The 21,813-nt window shown below is 38.5% G+C and overlaps 1 protein-coding gene across 4 annotated transcripts; it reads left to right on the top strand.

Annotated features, from left to right (window-relative positions):
* Positions 1-10: 10 nt before the first annotated feature.
* On the top strand, positions 11-21,525 carry FAM122B (family with sequence similarity 122B). 4 transcript variants are annotated; one of them, XM_004685828.2, is made up of 10 exons: positions 11-237; positions 2,412-2,490; positions 6,872-6,928; positions 7,216-7,259; positions 7,339-7,393; positions 7,663-7,764; positions 8,007-8,092; positions 8,554-8,615; positions 11,969-12,065; positions 19,784-21,525. In XM_004685828.2, exons 1-10 carry the CDS (start codon positions 140-142, stop codon positions 19,851-19,853), a joined length of 750 nt encoding a protein of 249 aa, XP_004685885.1. In that variant the 5' UTR covers positions 11-139; the 3' UTR covers positions 19,854-21,525. The 4 variants fall into 4 exon arrangements, with proteins under 4 accessions (XP_004685885.1, XP_004685882.1, XP_012582740.1 ...); XM_004685825.2 differs by lacking the exon at positions 19,784-21,525 and adding an exon at positions 18,843-19,773; XM_012727286.1 differs by lacking the exon at positions 6,872-6,928.
* The last annotated feature ends 288 nt before the right edge of the window (positions 21,526-21,813 follow it).

The raw sequence follows: 21,813 nt of genomic DNA, 5'->3' as shown, positions 1-21,813 counted from the left end.
CCCCCGCCCCCGCCCCTAAGCCTCCGCCCCTTAGCTGCCAGTCCCCAGCAGCTCAGTCCTGCAGTGAGAGTCTTGGGAGTCCATAGCTAAGCACCAGGAGCTGAGCACTGTCCGCTGTGCCTGCCTGCAAGTCTCCGACATGGCTCAGGAGAAAATGGAGCTGGACTTTGAGACTGACACCTCTGATGGGTGCACCCTGAGGAGAGCCAACAGTGCTCCCCTGATCCATGGGCTCAGGTGAGCAGGGCAGGGGAGGATGGAGTACAGGGTTCAGGGGCTCCTGGACACCTAACACCAGCACTCCTCCTTAAAGTGAGAGTTGGTGCTTCCTTCGGGACTTTCCGAACTGAGGGGGTGGGGATTTCTTTGCTTGACAGTGACTTGGGTCTTCAAGTGGAATGAAAGTTTGACCTCAAACTCTGGGCTATGTGTGTGTGTGTGTGTGTTTGGGGGGGCGGGCGGGGACGATGGTATCCTCTCTACCTGGGGCTTTGTTGGCTCCATTGTCAAAAGAACTACCAGAAGCTTCTGGATCTTCTAACAGGTTGTTTGGCCTGCCGAATTTACACCACTGAATGTCAGACTGAAACCCCTGCAACTACACTTGCAACTTGACACCTGTTTCTAAGAGCTTCTATTTCCAAGCCTAGTTTAGGAACCCTGGTATTAACCGGTTTACTTTATTTAATCGATTACAATGCAGGTAATAACTTGTAATTAAATGGTTTGTTCCTGTTATGTTAAGTCACTTGGAGTTGTATTATTTTAAGATCATAAAACGGCCTGAAATGCATTCTAGTGAATAAAAAAAGCTGTGTGGCATGTAAGTTAGGTCTGTGGAAACACAGGTTTCAGGAAACAATGGAAAGAATTTTTACCCTGAATTTCAGTGGTAGGGTCTTATGTTTTTATGTAAATAAGCCAGAGTGTCTATTTTAAGGTGATAGTCAAGGTTAGGTTGGCAGATCGCCTAACTCTGTTGCATTTGATTTCTTTAGATAATTCATCTTAGGTAAAGAGCCAATTTACAAGACCCTGTAGAAATGGAATTAGTCCAGAAAGGGGGGTGGGAGTAGAATTAGCTAAAAACATTAATCGAGCATGGTGAAGGCAAAGAAATATAATCCTTGTCTATCAACTAATTGTAATATCTGCTTTTTGGGGGGGAGGAAATGAATTTACTTTTTTCTTTTATTAAATTTTGAAACAGAATGATGGAGTGACTGCTTTCCTAGTGCTGTGTTCAGCACTACATTTTATTTTCTCTGCTATAGGAATAAACCGGTCTTTTGAGTTGTCTTTTTCAGTCTGTTTTGCAAGCAATTGCTAGGGATGAGGGCAAACCTGTTGACCTGCATTTAGACTGTTGTAGAAATAGCGTACTGTTTTTTTTTTTTTTATCACAATTTAAGTAATTGCTAGGTAGGTAGCATGATGTGACAGAGAAGAAGGACGTGACCAGGCCTAGTACCAATTTTCTCCCTAACTAGAAATGATCATGAATGGGTCATTTAGCCTGAGTTTCTGTTTTCTCATTTAAAACTTAGGAGAACTGGATTGGGTGATTTTAGTGGTCCCCTGAAGCCCAATTCAGTCAGTCCTAAAAAGCCTTCTAGATCTCTTATCATGGGCATCACACTGCTAGGCACTGCAGGGTGGTTTTGCAGGGATGAACAAACACCTCTAAAGGGGTTCAGGACACATACTTTGCCTTAATAAAAGATAAAGTTGGTGTCTATGGCAACTCATCTTGTTGCATTCTTTGGGTTCAAAGGATGGAATGATTTCTTTAGGTTTGTGGAATGAAAAGAGGATTTACCATGGAGGGCATGGCATTTGAGATGGGTGTTGAAGGAGAGGAAACATTTTGACAGATGGTGCTGGAAGGGAAGGCATTTGAGTCAGAAGGGGCAACATGAGCAAAAATCCAGGTATGCTGATTGAGTTGAGCAGCGGGGCTGGAAGATAGAACACATTCCTAGGTTAGTTGTGGGAAGTAAGCTGATGGGGCTGATGTGGCAGAGTAGGGCTCCCCAGCCCTTCACGAGTCATGCCACACACAGAGAACAGTAATATTTGCAGGTCCTCTGGGTTAAACAGATGTGACTGTTCATGTCTGGCAGTAACTGGTTTGGGTGTATGAGCTCTGACCAGCAGGAGCTGGAGACAACCAGTCTGGAGCTCCGCCCCTACCTCTCCTAGCTGTCCACCAATCCTAGGGCAAATCAGTATCCCCACCAGCCTGTAACCCATAGTGTACCACTTGGGGAGCTTGGTGAAGAGCACAGTGAAGGTCTGGTTCGTTGCATGAAGTAAGGACCCTTGGAAGATCTCATTGTTGAATAGAGAATTCAGAGTTGAAGGATCTCTTCAATGAAAAGACATTGCTCATTGTGGTTTTATTTTTTCAGTGACCTTTCACAGATTTTCCAACCTTACACATTTCGAACTCGGAGGAATAGTACAACGGTTATGAGTCGTCACAGCTTGGTAAGTAGAGAAGTGTAGTGTAAGTATTCCCTGGTGGTTTGGGTTAAGGAAGCCACTGTCAGCTGAACTTCTTTCTTTACAAAAGGAAACACTGGTTTTACCTATCTTGTTTGCTGCTTATGCTAAGGCCATTTTCAGCTTTTTGTGCAAAATAAAATAAAATAAAATAAAAGACCCGGTTAAATGTGTTTCTTGGCTATAGGACTTTATCTTTTTTAAAAACTGTTCATTGTTTTTTGTCACTACTTGCATCATGGTGAGGTAAGTCAGGATTAACCTGAATTTTAGATGAGAACAGTAGTCTTTGTTCCAGGATGTAGAAATTGCCTAAATGGGAAATGCATGCTTAGTTCTGACATCATTTGTTGGACAGTATAGAATGCTATAAAATGTTTGTATATATATTCTCAGTAGAGTGGCTGATTGTGACTGTTCTATCTAGCAGAGCTGTCAGAGGTCACCTTATTAGTTGGTTGTGTTGGGAAAAATTATGATGAGGTTTTTATAGAGTAGCACTTCACATGTGGAGCTTACTTACCCACTGGCTATAGTGCTCTGGAAGATATCTGAGATGTAAGCAAACAGACCTGTAAATGGCTGAACTGGATTTCCATAGCCTGTGCTCAGAGGTCCATCTGTTTATTTATAGGAGAACCTCTGACCTCTGAATCATCTAAAATTTATGCACCATTATAATAAGCTTCCAACCCAGTAATGTGTGAGAAGCAGCAAATCAGAAGGGGTCCATTTGAGTTCAAAGTATACTAATAACTGCTAGAAAGGAGAAGAAGGGAACATTGAGAAGCAGTAAGAGGTATTAAAAAATTAGTCTGTGGCTTTGGATGAACTTGTTAATAGGTCCTGAGGGTGTCACTGGCCTAGAACTGTATAATAATTCATGTTCTTCAAGCTACCTGGGTCATTGACCTTTTCTGAAATTACAGTAATATCTACCCTTATATGGTATTTTGCATGTTGCAATGTACTTTCACACATTTAATTCTCATAACGACCCCTGCGAAGTAGGCAGGGCCAAAGACATTTTTCCAATTAAAAGAATCAGTGGCTGAGACTCAACCAATATATGTGACTTGCTCAGAATCACACAATTAGTAAGTGGCAGAGTTGGGGTTGCAGTAGAGATAGATCAGTGCCATTCTGTTTCGTATAATCTGTTTAAGAAGGGAAAGAAAACGACTTAAAAGAAAAAATTCCAGCTGAAGTGGCTAAAAATACTTAAGGTATTAAGCTATCTGAAGGTTTAATTCATTTCACCTCCTTCCCTGAGGATACTGGAAACTACTTATTTTTGCTGTATATATGAAAAACACTTCTACTTGTTAAATAGCTGTGCTTCTCATATCAATAGCATTGATGGCAAGGAAGGGAAAATGAATTTGCTTCTCTACACATCACTTTGTTCCTTTTTCCTAAAGGTTTATTTATTTATGCATGCAGAACTGGGACACAGGCCAGAGGTACAGGGACAGTGAGAGGATTCACCAGAGTCAGATTGGGGAGCAGAACAGGCAGATAGATCAAGTACACTGCTGAGGGGAGCAGTGAGCGAGACAGGAGAGGTCTGCCGCACCATGTGGGTCACCTCCAGGATGGGGATTGAACTTGCAATGAAGTGACTGTGGCCAGCTTCACTGTGCTTTAACCTGTTGCACCACATGGGAGGGCCCACATCACTTTGTTCTTTTGTACAATGTGAAGATTCTTATCACCTCATTTTGGGCTCATCTCTCACTGTTCCCTGACAGATACCCTTTGCTCTAGCTCCAGTGAAATAGTTTGCTAAAGAGCCCATGGGGATTCATTGCTCTCTGTTAATGCTTATTCTGCCTTTATGTCACCCCCTTCTGTGTAGCTTTCCAGTCCTTCAAAATGCAACTTCATCCTCAGGTTTCCTTTGGGAAACTTTCACAGCACCTTTGGGTGCTCCCATTACAGTATTGATTGCACCGTGTACATTAAATCATAGTGTGTACTCTATGCATCTTAATATATTTGCCCATATCCTTTGTTCACCTGCAGAAAGTAGGGTGTTGGTGAATGAAATGGAAAGGAGGGGACTGACAAAAGGGACCTGCGGAAGTGGAACCTTCATGGTTTGACAAATGCTTAGTTTCCCTGGCGGATGTGGAAAACTCCCTGAAATATTATTTCTTGGTGACCAGAGTGTTGCCTTTCTTACCAGTTGGGAATTTAAGAAGAATTGGTCTTTTGATTGGAAAGAAGAGCACATCTTTCTGAGCATGTGGGGTTCAGAGTACTATAAGCCCCAGCATGGATCCCATGCTGTGCTCCAAAGAAATAGTCTGACTCTTGGGGGATGGCGTGGGGGAACTCTGCAAGCTTCCTGTCTCACCATCTTTCACTTTGAGCAGATGACCCTTCTCTCTTCACAGAGAAGGCAGATGCCTTTCTTGTTTAAACACACATTAGCTTTTTTCCTCCTACAGTATATGTGGCACTTTCTCCTAAGGGTTCCTAAGTTTTCTGACTCTGCCTGGTCTATCCTCTCCTCTGTATCTTGTGTCTTCAGTTTCTTTCTTGCTGGTTCTTTTTTACCTGCTTTTCCTGACTCACATCTAGCATCTTGGAAAGCAATCTTTTTTACCCTCGGGTCTCTCCTGCCCTTTCCCCCCTTTCTGCTTCTAAGCGTTTTCAAAGTGCAACCTGCACTCAACTGCTTCTGATTCCTTCTCTGATTTCCTGCCAACTATTCAGCCTATTTGTAATCTCAGTACTTCTATCCCCAACTCCATTTAAAAATGATTCTTGTGAAAGACACCAATGCCCACTTGGTTGCCACTGGTGGAGCCTCTTACCCTACTTGAGCCCCCAGTGGCCAGCACCCCTGTGAGTCTTTATTTTTTCCCCCCTCTGGTTTCTAGTACTAGTCATGACTTTGCTTCTCCCTGGCCTTCTTTGGGTCCGACTTTCTAGTTCTTTCTAAAAGTGACAAGTTGTATATCATGTAGACACAGCATCTGAATTTCTGGCTCTCTGCAATCAGCTTCTGGCAAGTCTTCCTTTGACTTTCCTGATTATTCTACATGCTTTTGGGGGTGTCTTTTGTTCTCTGAAGAACATGTCCCTGTTCACTTCCACACTATCCCGTTACAGTCTTCCCTGCTTTATTTACATGCCCAGGAGCTCAGTGTTTTTCAAATGTCCTTATTAAGAGTTCACCAGCAAACATGGATTTACTTACATAATGGAAAAAATAGTTTTTAAGAGGGTTTTACTGGTGAAATTTTTCTCTTCAAAGCTATGAAGAGGAAAAAGTGGAAGAAGGTGATTATGGAAGGATAGCTACTGAAGTAAAACCATATTTCAATGGATAACTTCAAAATTTTTACCTGAGTTAGCATTTCCCTAAAATATTTAGAGCTGTTGATCACCATTTTATAAACTGTGTACTAAATCAGTATTTTAAAAGTTTTAATAGGCTAGGTCCTCTTGTTCCAGAGTAATTGTCTTGGTTTTATAGTTTACAAATTCATTTGCATTTCATTAGGGGATAAGTAGTAGCTATTTATGATATGGCTATTGGAAGCCTGTAAGGTGTGCTAATGTGAATTGTTCCTTACATTTTGTGATCAGATAGTGATTATTTTGAAGGAACTAATTTGTCCCCAGATCATTTCAGCACTATATATTATTAAAGAATGGATATTGAAAGGAAAGAAACAGATATTTTAAAAATATACCTTGGATTCCCCCCCCCCAACTTATAAGGTTTGTGGTGACAGCATTAGTGATCACATTTTAGAGTTGGCTTAGGCCCTGCAAGCAGAATTTCCTTATTGCAGTTTTTATTTTATTTTATAACAGTTTATTTTTACATCATTTTGTACATATTTTCTTCTTTTTTTCCATCTCAATTGTAATCCCCGTCCTTATTGCAGTTTTAAAGTGTTTTTAGTCGGCATTGACCATAGACAAAATTTTGTACTGGACTCGTTAGCCCATCTTCTCCACTGGAGCATTAATAATAAAAGTGAAGTCAGGATTTTTTTTCTTTCCCTTTGTATATAGTTCCTTATTTTAGGTAAATGGTGTAATGCAGTTTTCAAGGCCTGGAGTCCTTTTTTTTTTAACATAAATGTACACAGCTCTGCATTCATTTGGGAAAAGTGTCAAAGTCAGTGCCTGTCTAGCGACAGATGGTGCTTTGAGGTTGGACACCTGGTGTACTTTCCTAAAGACTGAATGTACTGCCTCTAGTGCATTAATGTTCAGTGGTTTAAAGAGCTGAATTTCCAAGAAGAATATGAAAAATAATCCAGGAAGAAATTGTACACCACTACTGACAGCGACTGCTGCTTTATAATTCAGAAAATAGTAAATGTTTACTTTTTCTTTCCAGTTGCTGTCATCTTCACCTAATCGTATTCCTAGTAGCAGACTGCATCAAATCAAAAGGGTAAATTTTACTTACTAGCTCAGATTTTACATTTTGATTTGATTTTCATTTTGAAGATTTACATATTAAAAATGAGTCAGACAGCACCTGTGATTAGTGGTTGGCAGATAAACATCCTTCCGAGTATGCAGATAAAATATTAGACTTGGCATAAGTGACCATCTGAGAATGTTAGTTCTCCTGTACTGTAATTATGACAAGTGGGCAGAAAAGAGCCTTTTTTATATTATTTGAGACAGAGGTGGGTCGGTACATACCATATTTTCAACACAGGTCTGTTTTTGCAGGAAGAAGGCATGGAGATGGTGAACAGAGAGAGTGCACATGAAAGGTCAGTGCTTCCCAGGCACAGGGCATGTAATGTAGGTCTCACTTCTGGACACTAATGGTTTCCTTTTTATTCGTTTCAGAGAAGTGCAAACGGCAATGCAGATAAGCCAGTCGTGGGATGAGAGCTTGAGCCTGGTAAAGTTTCTACATATCTACTTAGCTTTTATTTTCTAGAAACCTTTAGGTTGTTCATTTGCTTTGTTAACTTTGCCATATACTTTCATCCTCTTTGCTTCCAAATTTTAACTTATTTGTTGAACTTTGCTTTTCCTTCAGAATATTTGGTTGCAACTTTTTAGAGTTTGTACATTTCTACTCTAAAATGTAGGTTTGTTTCAGTAGTCCAGAAGAGCTATGATGTGCTGATTTGTAAATTCTGAGGAAATAACACTTTATGTTCACAGAGTGATAGTGATTTTGACAAGCCAGAGAAATTATATTCTCCTAAAAGGATTGACTTCACTCCAGTTTCTCCAGCACCATCACCCACCAGAGGATTTGGTAAGGTAGGTTCATTGACAAGATGTTAACCCTCTTTCAAACACTGAGCTGTTTTCTCTTTTGCACACATCAACTTACTTTTCAAGGATCCAATGACTGGAAAGAGTGAATGGAAATCTCTGATAGCCACCTAACTATGAACATGTTGAAGACATAGACAGCTAAGAATGCTAGGATGTTTGTCATTTTGAGAACCTTTTGAAAACTGGAACACTTTATATGCTAAATGTTTTTTTTTTTTTCCTAGCAATGTTTTTCACCGTCCTTACAAATGTTTGTGAGCAGCAGTGGGCTACCACCCAGTCCTGTTCCTAGTCCAAGACGCTTTTCCAGGTCAGCAGATCTTTTTAAATGTGCTTTTAAATACTAGTCTTTAAACTTGGCTCTCTGATGAACTTTCCACCAACGTTTTATTATGAATGTACCTACTACTTATGTGCTTCCAGCAACATTTTACCAGAATTATTGTTTTGAGACTTGGTTTCAGTTTATATTCACTCACATGATAACATATCATATATCCTCTGTAAGGGATAAGGAAAAAAAATAAGATTGTCAGCATCCCAAAATAAGGTTTACTTTTTTTTTTTTTTAAGCTATTGCGGTTATTTTGTCTTACAGAATGATTTTTAAAAATAGCTTCAAATGGTATGCATTTCGGTGACTCAACTTACAACACAGGTGTTTTCCATTTTTCCCTGTCTGTCAGTTTTGTGGATTTACTTGGTGAACTATAATGTTTATAATGCAGCTTCAAAGTACTTCATGTCATCTTTGTTTATTCTTCTGAGCAGGAGGAGTCAGAGTCCAGTCAAGTGCATTAGGCCCAGTGTTCTTGGTCCAATTAAAAGAAAAGGTGGGTTTTACACATCTCGTACTAAACCTAACTGAGCTGGAATTGCAAATTAATCTGAATTTCTGCCTGAAAATACTTCAAGGCATTGCTCCTTTTTTTCTTAAGAAATGTAAACTATTATTCCCAATGTGTACTTTACCAATTCTAAATTTTGTAAATTAGTTATTTGATACTGTGTATATTTTTTACACTTCATAACTGAATCTCATTCACCTATTCATATATTCGTATTATCAATATGCATTCCAAAAATTTTGCCTCTCAGTGATCTAAATGGAAAAGAGGTGCAAGTGGATATGGCACAGAAATATCTGCTTATCTTTGATAGTTGTGCTAATGTGCATATGTAGCCACCACCAAATTACACCTCGGCAGAGAGTTGCCTCATATTCAGGTCTCGGAGTTTTAGATACAGTGGGGGCACACTTCTAAACCCTGTTCTGAACCACAGAACGCTAAACTAAAATGATCTTTGCTTATTGCTAGTTTTAGATGCTTATGGGGCACCTTAAAAAATAGGCAAAGCAATTTAACACAGGTTTAATAAGTATATTGAAGACTATGACCACATGATTGCAAGTGTTGGATGGCAGTTAACACAGGAATTTTAACAATAATTTAAAATAAATCAGCAATTTAATAATTAGTTTCTTCATGCAGCTTGCCTTTGGGGCCCATAACAAATGAACACTTCTCATGTCAGGTAAATGGATACTTGTGGCTTTGGTGAAAACTTTCCAGTGATAGCATCATTTACTGATTGAAAATGTGCTTTGTCTCAGACCACTTCACATTAAGGTGAAGTGCTCTGGAAACCAGATCCTGTTATGGGGACAGTATTTGTTTTAGTGAATAAATTTTGTTTTTTGAAACAGTAGTCTTTTTTCTTAGTTTTATAAGGAATTATTTACAGTCCTCCGAACCTCCCCTGGAACTGTTAGGTGAAAATAATTCTTGGAAATAAAAGCTACTATTATTGTCATTCTTAACTTTAAATTTGCAGGAAGTTGCTAAAAATGTTTAGTTTCAAAGCTATTCCAGAATATACCAGCAGATGGAGGAATTCTTTGCTAAAAAGGGCTAATGTCTTTTGCTGATAAGATTTTGAAAGTCCAGTGGCATCTGCGGCAGCTTTTTAAAGTTGTACATTAAAGCATGGGAAATTAAGCAAATAAATCTTATAATCTTCCCTAAATTTCAGTAATATTCAGAATAGTGCCAGAGGAAAGATAATATGAATTAATTGATCACATAGGGGAAAAATGAATTTTGCATTTTTTTTGCTTTATCTTTTTGTATCATAAAAATCTTACACAGTTTTAAGTTCACAATTACTAATTTCCTACTTGAGTACAGGAAGGTTCATGAATTAAATTGTCTTTAACATTCCATTTAAAGCTTAAAGAGTTTTAAAACCAAGGTTATATTCATGTTTTAAATAAAATCCTAGCTTGTTTGGAGAGGAACTTTTTCTCTCATGTAGGCTGGTTAGTTTTGCATTTCTGGTGGCAAAATTTCTGGTTGACTGTTACTTCTATTGGTGCAAAGTTTTTCTATTGCCATTTCTGAGATTTATAGGATTGAGGTAGCCAGTATAGTACTAATTTTGTGAACTGATTAACAATTGATTTCAATTATAGATGTACTTTCAAACTTTTTTTTAAAAAAAGATTTATCTGGCCCTCCCTGGTGGCGCAGCGGGTTAAAGCACAGCACTGAGAATCTGAAGCCACTTCCGCATGAGTTCGATTCCCGCCTGCCCCGGAGGAGACCACATGGCGAGCCAGACCTCTCCCGACCCGCCCGCTGCTCCCCTCAGCAGTGTACTTCGTCAATCTGCCTGTTCTGCTCCCCACTCTGTCTCTGGTGAAGCCTCTCACCGTCCCTGAGCCTCTGGCCTGTACCCCAGTTCTGTATGAATAAATAAATAAATCTTTAAAAAATATATAAAAAAAAAAGATTTATCTATTTATTCATACAGAACTGGGGTACAGACCAGAGATGCAGAGGGTGAGAGGATTCACCAGAGACAGAGCGGGAAGCAGAACAGGCAGATCGACGAAGTACACTGCTGAGGGGAGCAGCGGGCGGGTCAGGAGAGGTCTGCCCCGCCATGTGGATCTCCTCCGGGGCAAGCGGGGATCAAATTCATGCAGAGGTGGCTTAAGCTTTTTAGTGCTGTGCTTTAACCCGCTACCAACCCGCTACGCCACTAGGGAGGGCCCCAAACTTATATTTTTAATATTCATTTGCACTAAGCAGTCTAAGGCAAACTTTGATTTACATATTGTTTATTAGGCTATGTACTTTTAACCCATTTGACTTCCACTTAGAAAATTGTCTGATATTGAATACACACACACACATATATATATATACACACATATATATATATATATATATATTTAAAATCAGTAGTTTTTACTAATTTTCTGGCATAAATTATTATTTATCATGCATGTCAGCTATTTGTGGGCTACTTTCTTTCTAATATAGTTAACCATTATTTTGTTCATAAAATCAGTATTTTATTCTTCTGTTAAAAACATGGCTATCTGTTCAGCACTACATATAATAAGCAGGGAGGCGTTCTTGTTTTTGTTTTTGTTTTTTTTTTTTAGGGCTGCTAATAGTTTGGCTGTGGCTACATGAAAATATCTTTCTTTTACATTAAATTAGCACATAGAAAAACAGCTTTGTTCCCTCCCTGGTGGTGCAGTGGGTAAGGACGCAGCACTGCAAGCCAACGCAGCTTCTTCAGTGCGAGTTCAGTCCCCAGCCCCAGAGGTAATCCACATGGCTCAGCAGATCTCTCTTGGCCGGCCCACCTGCTGTTCCTCTCAGCAGTGTAATCCCGTTGATCAGCCTGTTCTGCCCCCCACTTTCTCTTTGGTGAGTCCTCTCACCACCCCTGGGCTTGTACCCCAGTTCTGTATGCATAAATAAATAGTTCTTTAAAAAAAAAAAACAGGCCCTCCCTGTTGGTGCAGCAGGTTAAAGCACAGCACTAAGAAGCTAAAGCCACTTCAGCATGAATTTGATCCCCACCTCCGAAGTGACCCACATGGTGTGGCAGACCTCTCTGACTGGCCCACTGCTCCCCTCAACAGTGTACTTCATCAGTTGGCCTATTCTGCTCCCCCCTCTGTCTCTGGTGAATCCTCTCACCACCCCTGCAACTCTGGTCTATACCCCAGTTCTGTATACATAAATAAATGAATCTTTAAAAAAAAAAAGAGCTTTTAAGTAATAGTTTGAAGATGTGTTCAGAACTTTGGTTAAACAAAGATCACCCATTTTAGCACCAAGTGTGTATCTAAATTGCCTTAAAGCTCCACCTCTTTCTGTTTTAGGTGAAATGGAAACAGAGAGCCAGCCCAAGAGGCTGTTCCAAGGCACTACCAATATGCTGTCTCCAGATACTGCGCAATTGTCTGATCTCAGTTCATGGTAAAAATGAAATAAAAGCAAAAGAACATTATGGTATGATCTATTTTAAAAAGAGCGACACCAAAAGTATATTGGGATCATTTAAAGTAAATTTAACTTTTTGTCTGTGCTCCTTAGTGGGGAAGTCTCTGTGAAGGTATAGATAATGTGAAGACACAGGCCGTTTCAAAGTCATGAGCCCTTTCTTTTAGAAGTCTGTGTAACTTTTGGTGACTTCATCTTCATTCCCAGCTCCCATTAGGTCCGCCTTTCAGTAGGTGCTAATGGTGTGGCAGAGTGTCAAAGGCTGGAATGCGTGAGAGAGCTTCTAGGTTGATGTGGATCAAGTGCATTGACTGTAGCTGCTCTGCCTGCATTTTATGTTTATGTCCTTTTGACTTAGTAGAGAATACTGACATCTTAACTGTGGCATTTTCTAAATAGCACTATTTATTGTTATAAAGCTATTTTGAAGATTTGGGGACATTCTGTCACAATGCTAAGGTTTCATCTTTTATGATAACAATTCCTAATTCTTATCGTCTAGTCATATACATTTTCTGTTAGTCTCATACATCCTAGTTTAGGTGTCTAATTTGAAGCCTTTTGGCATTTTTTGTGCTGAAGTTAACCGCTTCCTGTACCTGAAGTTGAGCACTTGCACATACATATTGGAAGGAAGGAGAAGGATAATTAACAGTAGCCAGGTAATATTTTGAAGTCTTACAGTATGTATTTCTAATCAACTCACTGAGCACCCAGTCCTAGACACAGTGTACTGTACCTTTCCAAACTTTTTGTTCCCTAAATGTTATAGTTGAGGGTTTTTTTTAAAGAGCCCATGAGGACATTCATTTTAAAAATAAAAGTGTGATGTCCTCTAAATGGAAGAATTGTGTAAGCCACTTTTTAGGTATACAGATTGACGGTTCCGTCTTCCCAAATCATTTATTCATTGTTTGGGTAATAGAATTTGTACTTCTATTTGACAAAGAAGTCACAGGATATTCTAGTTTATTAGATTTGTTGATCTGTTCTAATCTTGGAACATATGCCTTTTAGATTGTTCTAGCTATTTTCAGCCCCACTGTCTCCCTGTCTTTCATCTCTGTCCATCCTTGGTAACTTGCTGTGCTAATTTTGGTGCAGAGTCCCTTTCCAGGTATGTAGATGATTGCAAAGAGAAAACTAGCAGCTGAAACTCAATACTTAGTGGAAACTGCATGTCACTTTTATGGTAAAGTGAGTTTTAATATAGGCCCATGCCCTTATAAATAGATTTGCTTACTCAGTTACTATTCAAGTAACCAAGTTAGGTAAAGGATGTGAAAGAATTTTGCCAGGTTAAAAACATACAGAGTTTAACAGAAATATTTGTGTTAGAATAACTATGCAGGGTGCCGTAAATGAGGTTCATGCAAATAAGTAAGAAAAGCAAAAGCAAAAGAAGTTAACTTGGAGTTGTCTCCCCTTCGTTCAGCCGTCTAGGAAGGACCTTTCTGAGCCACATAGACAGCAGGCGTTGCCTCACACTGGAGACATTTGCGTTTTTCATGGCCATACATAGAATGCTAATTAGCCAACATATGGCTCACATAATACACTAGAAATAATAAGTTTATTATTCAGAATTCACACAGTCAAGCGGCAAGGATATTTAAGAGATTAAACCTTCCAAAGATGTTTTTAGTAAGTTTGCAGCACCTGGACTCTTGAGGCTATTAAAACCTTAAATGTCCACTGTATATACTAATATTGTTGACAATTACATCTACAACTAGAGATTTTAAATACAAGTTAGTGCTGATAATGTAAAAATTAGATCCTATGTTTGCAGAAATTTTCCCATCTTTAATGCACTTTCATTGATTAGACATCCATATTAGCCATAGGGACAGACACAAACATTGCTATCCCTTTACCAAGAATAACCAATCTATTTGATAACCAAGGAAATAATGTCTATTGTATGTTTTTCCAGAGCATAAAAAGTATCAGACCATAGTAGATATTTCATCATTGGCATTGTTATAGTTCCCTGCCTCACCCCACAACGAAAACATGGGTTTTCAAACTTTAACTTCAAGCTTTCTATACTAGATTATAACCTTTAAAATTTGGCATCTTTAAAGTATAAATGAAAATGTGAAGTTGGAGTCCAGCATGCCAACTGCTGCCTAAAGAAATAGCAGATGTATTCTTTTTTTTTAAGATTTATTTATTTATGCATACAGAATTGAGGTATAGGCCAGAGGTGCAGGGACGGTGAGAGGATTCACCAGAGACAGAGTGGGGAGCAGAACAGGCTGACTGATGAAGTACACTGCTGAGGGGAGCAGCAGGCAGGTCAGGAGAGGTCTGCCACACCATGTGGATCACCTCTGGGGCGGGGATTGGACTCATGCTTTAGCTTCTTAGTGCTGCACTTTAACCCGCTGTGCCACCAGGGAGGGCCCAGCAGGCATATTCTTTATGTCATATTTTTTACTGAATGAAAATTCTGAAATCTTGACCATCTAAATCTAAATCTGTTGTGAGCCACAAGGCAGAACTGATGTTACTCTGCATTTAGTCTTTAGGACTATCAAGAGTTTGATCAGAGCTTGGAAGAACACCTTTGCATGGGGCTTTGTAAATCTTGCGTGTGGGGAACTCTTATTCTGCCCTTCGTTCTTTAGGAAGTAAGACTATCAGTGGATGCATTTTCAGGGCTGCTATCCATGTAGTGAAGATTAAGTGGTAATCTATTTCTCCTACAAAAAACAGTTTCTCCTGAAATTTCTTGCTCCTCTGCATCAGCAGTAACATGACTGCTAATTTACCCTCTCTGGGATTATCTTGTAACATTTTTCATTAGTTTATTGTAGTGATTTTAATATTTTAATGTTTACATGTGCCATGGCAAGGAAGTTCATCATGGATCTCTGACATACAAAGAGTAAGGTTTAATTATGATTAATAAATGATTTATATAGAAATGTCTCCAGCTACTTTGATGATGTTTATGTGGGCAGCTTCCACAATTGTACTGACCCTTTTAAACTATTCCCAAAGTGACCATCAAAAGGATCATATTTAAAATGTATGCTCTTAAAAATTAAAGGTTATATGGAAAGATAAGACTAGTCCTTGCTAAGGTAACATAATAGAGACTAGAGAACATACATGGTGGGCCAGTTAAACCCACATCAAGAACAGTCCCATGGTCTTAGCTTATACCAAAGTCTGCGCTGGGGTGGATAGGCCTGTGGCTAATTTCTAGTGCATTTCTCTACTGCCCATTCATCTGATAGAACGCCTTTAGTGAATTGACAGAGAACAGAGTGGCTTTGCAGACGGGTGATAGTACAAGTCACATTGGATAGCCTAGTTTTGTTACTACTTTATCATTTGAATATTTTAATGGTTCTCCTATACCTTCACCCACAGTTTTTCTAGACACAGGGTCCTACTTTAGCAGTTCTAAGTATTTTTGGTTGTATGGCTCAAACATGACCTCTCTGTATAGACATATTCACTGGCTGGAATAAATAAGGTCACTTTTGTTTGATGTACTCCTGTGTCCAATCTGAATTGTCTAGGTCCTTTGCTTTTTTGCCACTGTCTGGCTTTCAGCCATTAGTCTAAGATTCATTAGCTTCTACACTGGAACTTATACTAGGAAAGAAACAAGAAGGAAACTCAAAGTTGAACCATACTTTGTTGCTTTTAGAAGCCCTGGAAGAAGGTTTAATAGCAGACACTGTAAGTCACATGTGGATTAAAAACTCACATGCTTCTTACTTTATGCAGATAGACAGGAAGTAATTTGTGACATGTAGCCTCTGCTTACATGACCATGTGTGGTCATGCTGGATTAATTACGGCAGAAACTAGATTTTATTTTAGTGAAACTACCTAGATAAAAGTTTACCAAATTCTGAGTTTAAGTTGTCCTAAAGACTAAATGTAGGTATTTTTTGTCCTAAAGATTAAATGTAGCCATTTTTCTGTTAATGAACAAAATTATATACCTTTGAATTTAATCATGGAGATAAAGTTCTTGACAAAAATATATTCTTGAAAAAGTACAGTAACTGAAATGTTCAGATTTATAAATTTTTCTTGGCAACATCCCCGTTAGTGTATTTCTCTTAAGGTAATCCGCAATGTTAGAAGACAGATTTCATTGCATGAGTCATGTTCTGTGTTTTTTTTTTGAATGAATACAGGATTCACCTAAGCAAATAGGTTTTAATACAAATGGAATCTTTTAACCCAGGGCTAACCATAAGTCTGGTAGCTGGAATAAGAAAGTCTTTATTTATATTCAGATTATCTGCTTGGTGGCCAAATTTTAATCTTAAGTCTGTTTCTTCTTGCCAAATAGCATAGACCGTGTCTTTCGGCTGCCCAGCTTTAGGAAAGTAAATTCATTTTAATATTAGTCTAGGCAAAATGCTGCAGGAGGAAAAATCACATATGTTCCAAAGGTAAATATAAAGTGCTTTTGATTTTCCAGTGTCTGAGATTATCTGTGCAACTTTCTTTCAGTAGTTTGAATAATTCATATTTTTGACCCATTTTTGCCATTGGGCTGAAAAAATATCAGAGCCAGCTAAATTTTCCAAACTTCTTACTTAAAATTGGCATTATTAATGATGCATTTGAGAGCAGTGAGCATAGAGTAGTAATGGTGTGGAATATACTGTTCTCCTTTTTATTTTTACTTCTCAAACTGATTTGTATTGTTTCTACCTAAAAACGACCCACAGGCATGAGAAAGAGTTGGCAATTTGAAGAATAAAAAAAGGGAAGAAAGAAGAGGGTAGTATCAGGCCCAGAGACGTCCGAGTGTACCATAGCTTGCTTCATACAGGAACACGCTAACTTGAAAACTCATAAAAGTGACAGTATTAAAGACTCAAAATATTTAGCCTCAGGGCATGTTAGGCCAGGATGGACTTTTACAAAAGAGTTGGTGCGCAAACAAACTAGTACCCGTATTTCCTGATTCCTAATTCATTTTCCAATTCCACGCTTAGTTTCCTTTTCAAAATTAGAAAATCTGTGTACATCTTCAAACTGCCCGGCTACCCTCCAGCTCTGTTCCTCGTTGCCTTTCCCTTTCTGTCCTGCAGCCACATTAGCCTACTGTTGGCTCCTAGAGCTACTTTTGCTTCCTCCCAAATCTTTTTTAATGCTACTTATCTTTCAGATAAAAGCTCAAATATCACTCTGGGGAGCTTAGTTTCTCCTCATTATTATAGATTAGGTTTCCCATGTTATGCATTCTCAGATTCCCCCTGTATCTTTCCTTTATTGCTTTGATCACAAATTGTAATTATATATATTTTTAGCACTATTACTGAAATACCTGTGTCCTGTACTATACTATAAGTTTGATGAGAGAAGGGACTGTATCTGTCTCATACATCATTGCATTCCTAAATATCTAGCCTACTTCTGGTACTTAGCAGGTACTCAACAAATAGTTTATTAAATGAATGAGTGAATTTGGCCTGATATGGACACTTACATAGAGGATATATGCTGGATTGATGGGAATGAAAACGAAAAGGCAGCTGGGTGCCAGATTATGAAGGCTCTTCATTGTGAATGCAGAACTGTGTAGCCAGATTGATGAGGTGGGCTGGAGTGGAGAGCCTGGGCTTGGATGGGTAATGTATCACTGGGCTGGGTTATAGAGGCTTTTCATGGGGTTAGGCTCAGTGAAATAAGTCAGAAGGAAAAAGAAAACTTCTATCAGATGGTTTCACTTATAGGAACATAGGGAAACCATACAAGGTATGGAGGGCGTGGGGAGACAAAAGTAGCAGGTAAACTACAAATTGGAGACATTTATTCATCAGGGGTCAGGGAGGGAGAGGGATCAAAATGGGAGGGAAGCACACAAGACTCTGGTGATGGTTCACGCGTGTCTTGGTGGTGGAAATTTTATGGGGACAGTATCTGAGAAAAGGAATCAAACACTGTAGAAAAATAAACAACGATGTAAAAATAAACAAATAAATAAAAATAGAGTCTCTTCATGCTCAGATTAAAAGTTTCAGTGGGAGATAGGAGTAGAAGCCAGTTGTCAGAATTAAAGAGGCAGTGGACTCTGAGGTGTTGGGTTTTTAGATATGGAGCATTTCTTCTAGAAATTCAACTGGATGGTAACTGAGGACTCAAAGAAAAGGAGTCTTTTGGAGGTAGTAAGAAAACCTTGGGGCTTAGAAAGGAGAGAAAATAGTGTAAGAAATTCAGACAATGAGAAGAATATCAAAGGCAAATAATGAAGAGGGAGAATGTGTTTGAATTGTACAACTCTTGGAAGTGAGAAGTGATAAAATCTAGGGCAGTTAACAGCCTCTGTTCTGGAATACAAGGACCATGAAATAGTATGCTTGTAGAATGCTTCAGACAGTCCATGAGGTACCGCTTACTCTAAGGCTGATGGGCAGGTAAGATGATAAATATAAAAATAGAAATCCCTTGAGCTGAAGATCAGGGAACTCAGTTACAAAAACTAAGACCTGTCACGAGGACCACTTATTGTATATTGGACCTTCTGGTGTCTCCAGGGAGCACTCAAATGATACAGAACACTGAGTGTCTTTGGATTTCTGTGACTTTGTCCTTTTGCAGGTATCTGAATATAGTATATTATGTAGTTCATTGCTGTTGCTTTTATGCTTTTTATTATTTACAAATGGCCTACTGATGTGTGATTCTTGGAACTGTGTTGTTGCATGTTATGTTTACCTTTACCCTGATAGATGCATCTGCTTATAATTCTTTTTGCTTTGTCCTCAGTTCAGATATTTTGGATGGCAGTAGTAGCAGCAGTGACTTATCCTCAGACTCACTGGCTAAAGGCAGCACAACCGCAGAGTCTCCAGTAGCATGCGCCAGTTCATGCTCTTCGCTCATCTTGATGGATGATCTCTCACCCAAGTGACTTTCCATTTCTGATTCAGCACTTTAACTGCTGTTTCCTACATAAAACATTCACAAAACACAAATGTAAAATGCAGAGAACTTTGATCCACAATGAGGATTAAAGTGCGGCAGATTTAAACCATTTTGATGCTGTTATGCTTGGCATCTCAAAAGTTCCATTTTCTGCGCGTAGTGACCTTACTGTCTTTTTGCTGATCTCATTGGATCTAGCAATTAAGTCTCAAATACTCATTTTTTAATTGCTTTCAGTATATGTCTGTATTTATTTTATTTTCTCGGTGCCTCGAAGAGCACCTATTTTGAGTCTATACATTTAAGAACATCACTGATATGTATTTTTGCTAATGGTACTTTTTCCCAGCAGTGATGAGACAGCTCGAGTTAATCAGAAATTCTCTTGCTTGAGAGATTTTTCTGTTCCCTGTTGACTACATAGTTTTTAGCTCTTTATTTCACAATAATAACTGAATTGCTCTTGACGATATTAATTTTTTTTTATTTTTCTGCATCAGCTTAAAGTACATTATTTCGTTTCCCTTTCCTGTTTGAGCTGCTTACTTGCCATTTCTCACAGAGGGGAAGAAACATGTAGTTGCTTTCATTAATGTCCATATCGCTTCTTTGCTGTCAGAGTGTATGAAGTGAGGGTTGATTTTATGTTGAGAATGGAAATGGACTTACAAGCTGCCTGGATGAGTCACCACAGGTTTTTATGACTTAGCTACACCCATTGATCTTTTTATCTCCAACCCTGTTGTCCTGAGGAATATATAAAATATTGTTAATGTTTCTAGGTGGTGTTATCAAGGAGAAGAAATTCCTGCCTTGACCAGATGTGTGGAGCATCTACAAATGAATGAATAATGTTATTTACACACAGTCCACTGTGTAGAAAAGCATACATGGAGCTTGACAGCTTGTACCTACCGGGTGGTATTAAGAGGCCTCAGGTGCCTTGGGGTACAGTGTTGTGCTGTAAAGGTGGGGTAGAAAAGCGGGCTTTATGTGTCTAATCGCCACATACTGTGTCAATTGCTGCTTTTTCTCATTACTTTTTTGTCATTCGATTCGTTTGTTTGTCGTGTGGTGAGTGGTGCTGCTGACTGTGTTTTGGTTATTGTGTCGTCACCAGGATCTAGCTGCCTTATAGTAAGGGCAGTTTAATATCTACAAGGAAGCTTGTAGAAGCTGAAACAGTCAACGTTATTGTGCATACTGCTTTTAAGAAGCTGTTTGAGCTGTGAACAGTGTACATGAAAATGAGTCAAAAGTACCATAAATTATTTAATTTGGACAGAAAAAATCCTGATGAAGCTATTTTAAAAAACCCGAGTGTAATCTATTTTTGTGTTATTTATTATTTAAAACTGTAAAATGTCTCTTGTGATGAATTTCTTTTAATGTTCTGACATTGTGGTTTGATTGTATTTAGTATGGAGATTTACCTGCTAGCGTGATAATATTCCACTTTGAAATGAATGTAAGAAATGAAAACTACTGCATTTGTGTCTTTTGAAGGCAAAGATCCTTGAATTGTAAATGAAGACAATGCACTTTGAAGGTCTTCACAGGCTAGTAGTGCTTACCACTTGAAGTGTTTTCTCAGAATTACATGGTATTCTCTTTGAATTATACGAGAGTGTCACCGAGTTTGCAGTAAGTAGTTCTCTTCCAGCCTCAGATGTGTAGTTTATTTTCAGTCCTGATAGTGACCATTAACAGCCTCATTTATCATATTGTTTCACCTGTGCAAAGCCCATGCTCCTTCAACCCTAACATCAATGTATATATTATGAAGATTGTTCCCTCAAAAGCCATTTTAAAGGAAAATTGCTTTGATGGTACTCAGTGTATGTATGTATGTATGTATTGTTTGTGAAAGAACCATGTCAAGACGTTTCTACCTATATAATACCGAGAGGTCATTTATCTTACAGGATTTGTATCCACACTCACACTCCTGTCCTCTTTGCCTTAAAGGGACACTTTTGGCCATCGTTTTTTTGACTCTGCTTTAGGGTTTAGAAATAAGCTTTGGGTTGTGATATTTAAATTTACTTTTGAAATTCAGTGGTGAGGTAGAATTGGTCAGGAAAATGAAATTGTTGCAGTGGTAGAACTAGGAGGCAAGATGCCTCACTATTGCTTAAACCAAGGTTTGTTTCTATTATTTAAATTGACAAGAAAGTTAAGTTTGTGCAGGTATTATTTTGAAATAAATAGAAGAGATGCTAATGTTCAGATGAACTCTATTGACAGTGCCCCTTTATTTTTATATAAAGTCTAATATTTGAAAAGTGGTCATTGTTATAAAATACAATTCTCTTCCTATCCTAGTATTATATCATATTTCAGGCTTCGATTTGAAAATAAATACAAGTGATGATATGATAATCCTGTAGATGCTCTTTCTGCTTGATTGACTTATATAATCACTGTGTTTCATGATAACTGCTTTTGGAATAATAGGAAGATTTGTGAAATGCTGATCTGTGTATATCGTAGAATGAAAATTTAATAAAGTGTGTACACATGCATAAAATTCTGTAACATTCTTTGAAGTTTCTCTTTTATTCTTATTAATGATTATTTTCGATCTCCATACCCCAACAATGCACTCCTTGTATTTAATTGCAGTCAAGTTTTGTATAAAAGAATATTGGGAACACAGACGAAGAGCTGCCTGAAGTTTGGGCTCTGTCCCTAAAACAAAGAAACTTGTCTATATCATTGTCAAATTTTCAAAAGCATTCTGTAGAACTTGACAACTTAGAAGGTTCTGCCTAGGCCACACATATTTCTGTTCTTTTTTTAAATTTATTTT

The sequence above is a fragment of the Condylura cristata genome, unplaced genomic scaffold (genome assembly GCF_000260355.1).
Source record: "Condylura cristata isolate star-nosed mole 26May11 unplaced genomic scaffold, ConCri1.0 scaffold00019, whole genome shotgun sequence".
Taxonomy (NCBI): Eukaryota; Metazoa; Chordata; class Mammalia; order Eulipotyphla; family Talpidae; genus Condylura; species Condylura cristata.
Note: the sequence above shows the minus strand (reverse complement) of the source record. Positions and strands in the feature narration are given on the sequence as shown.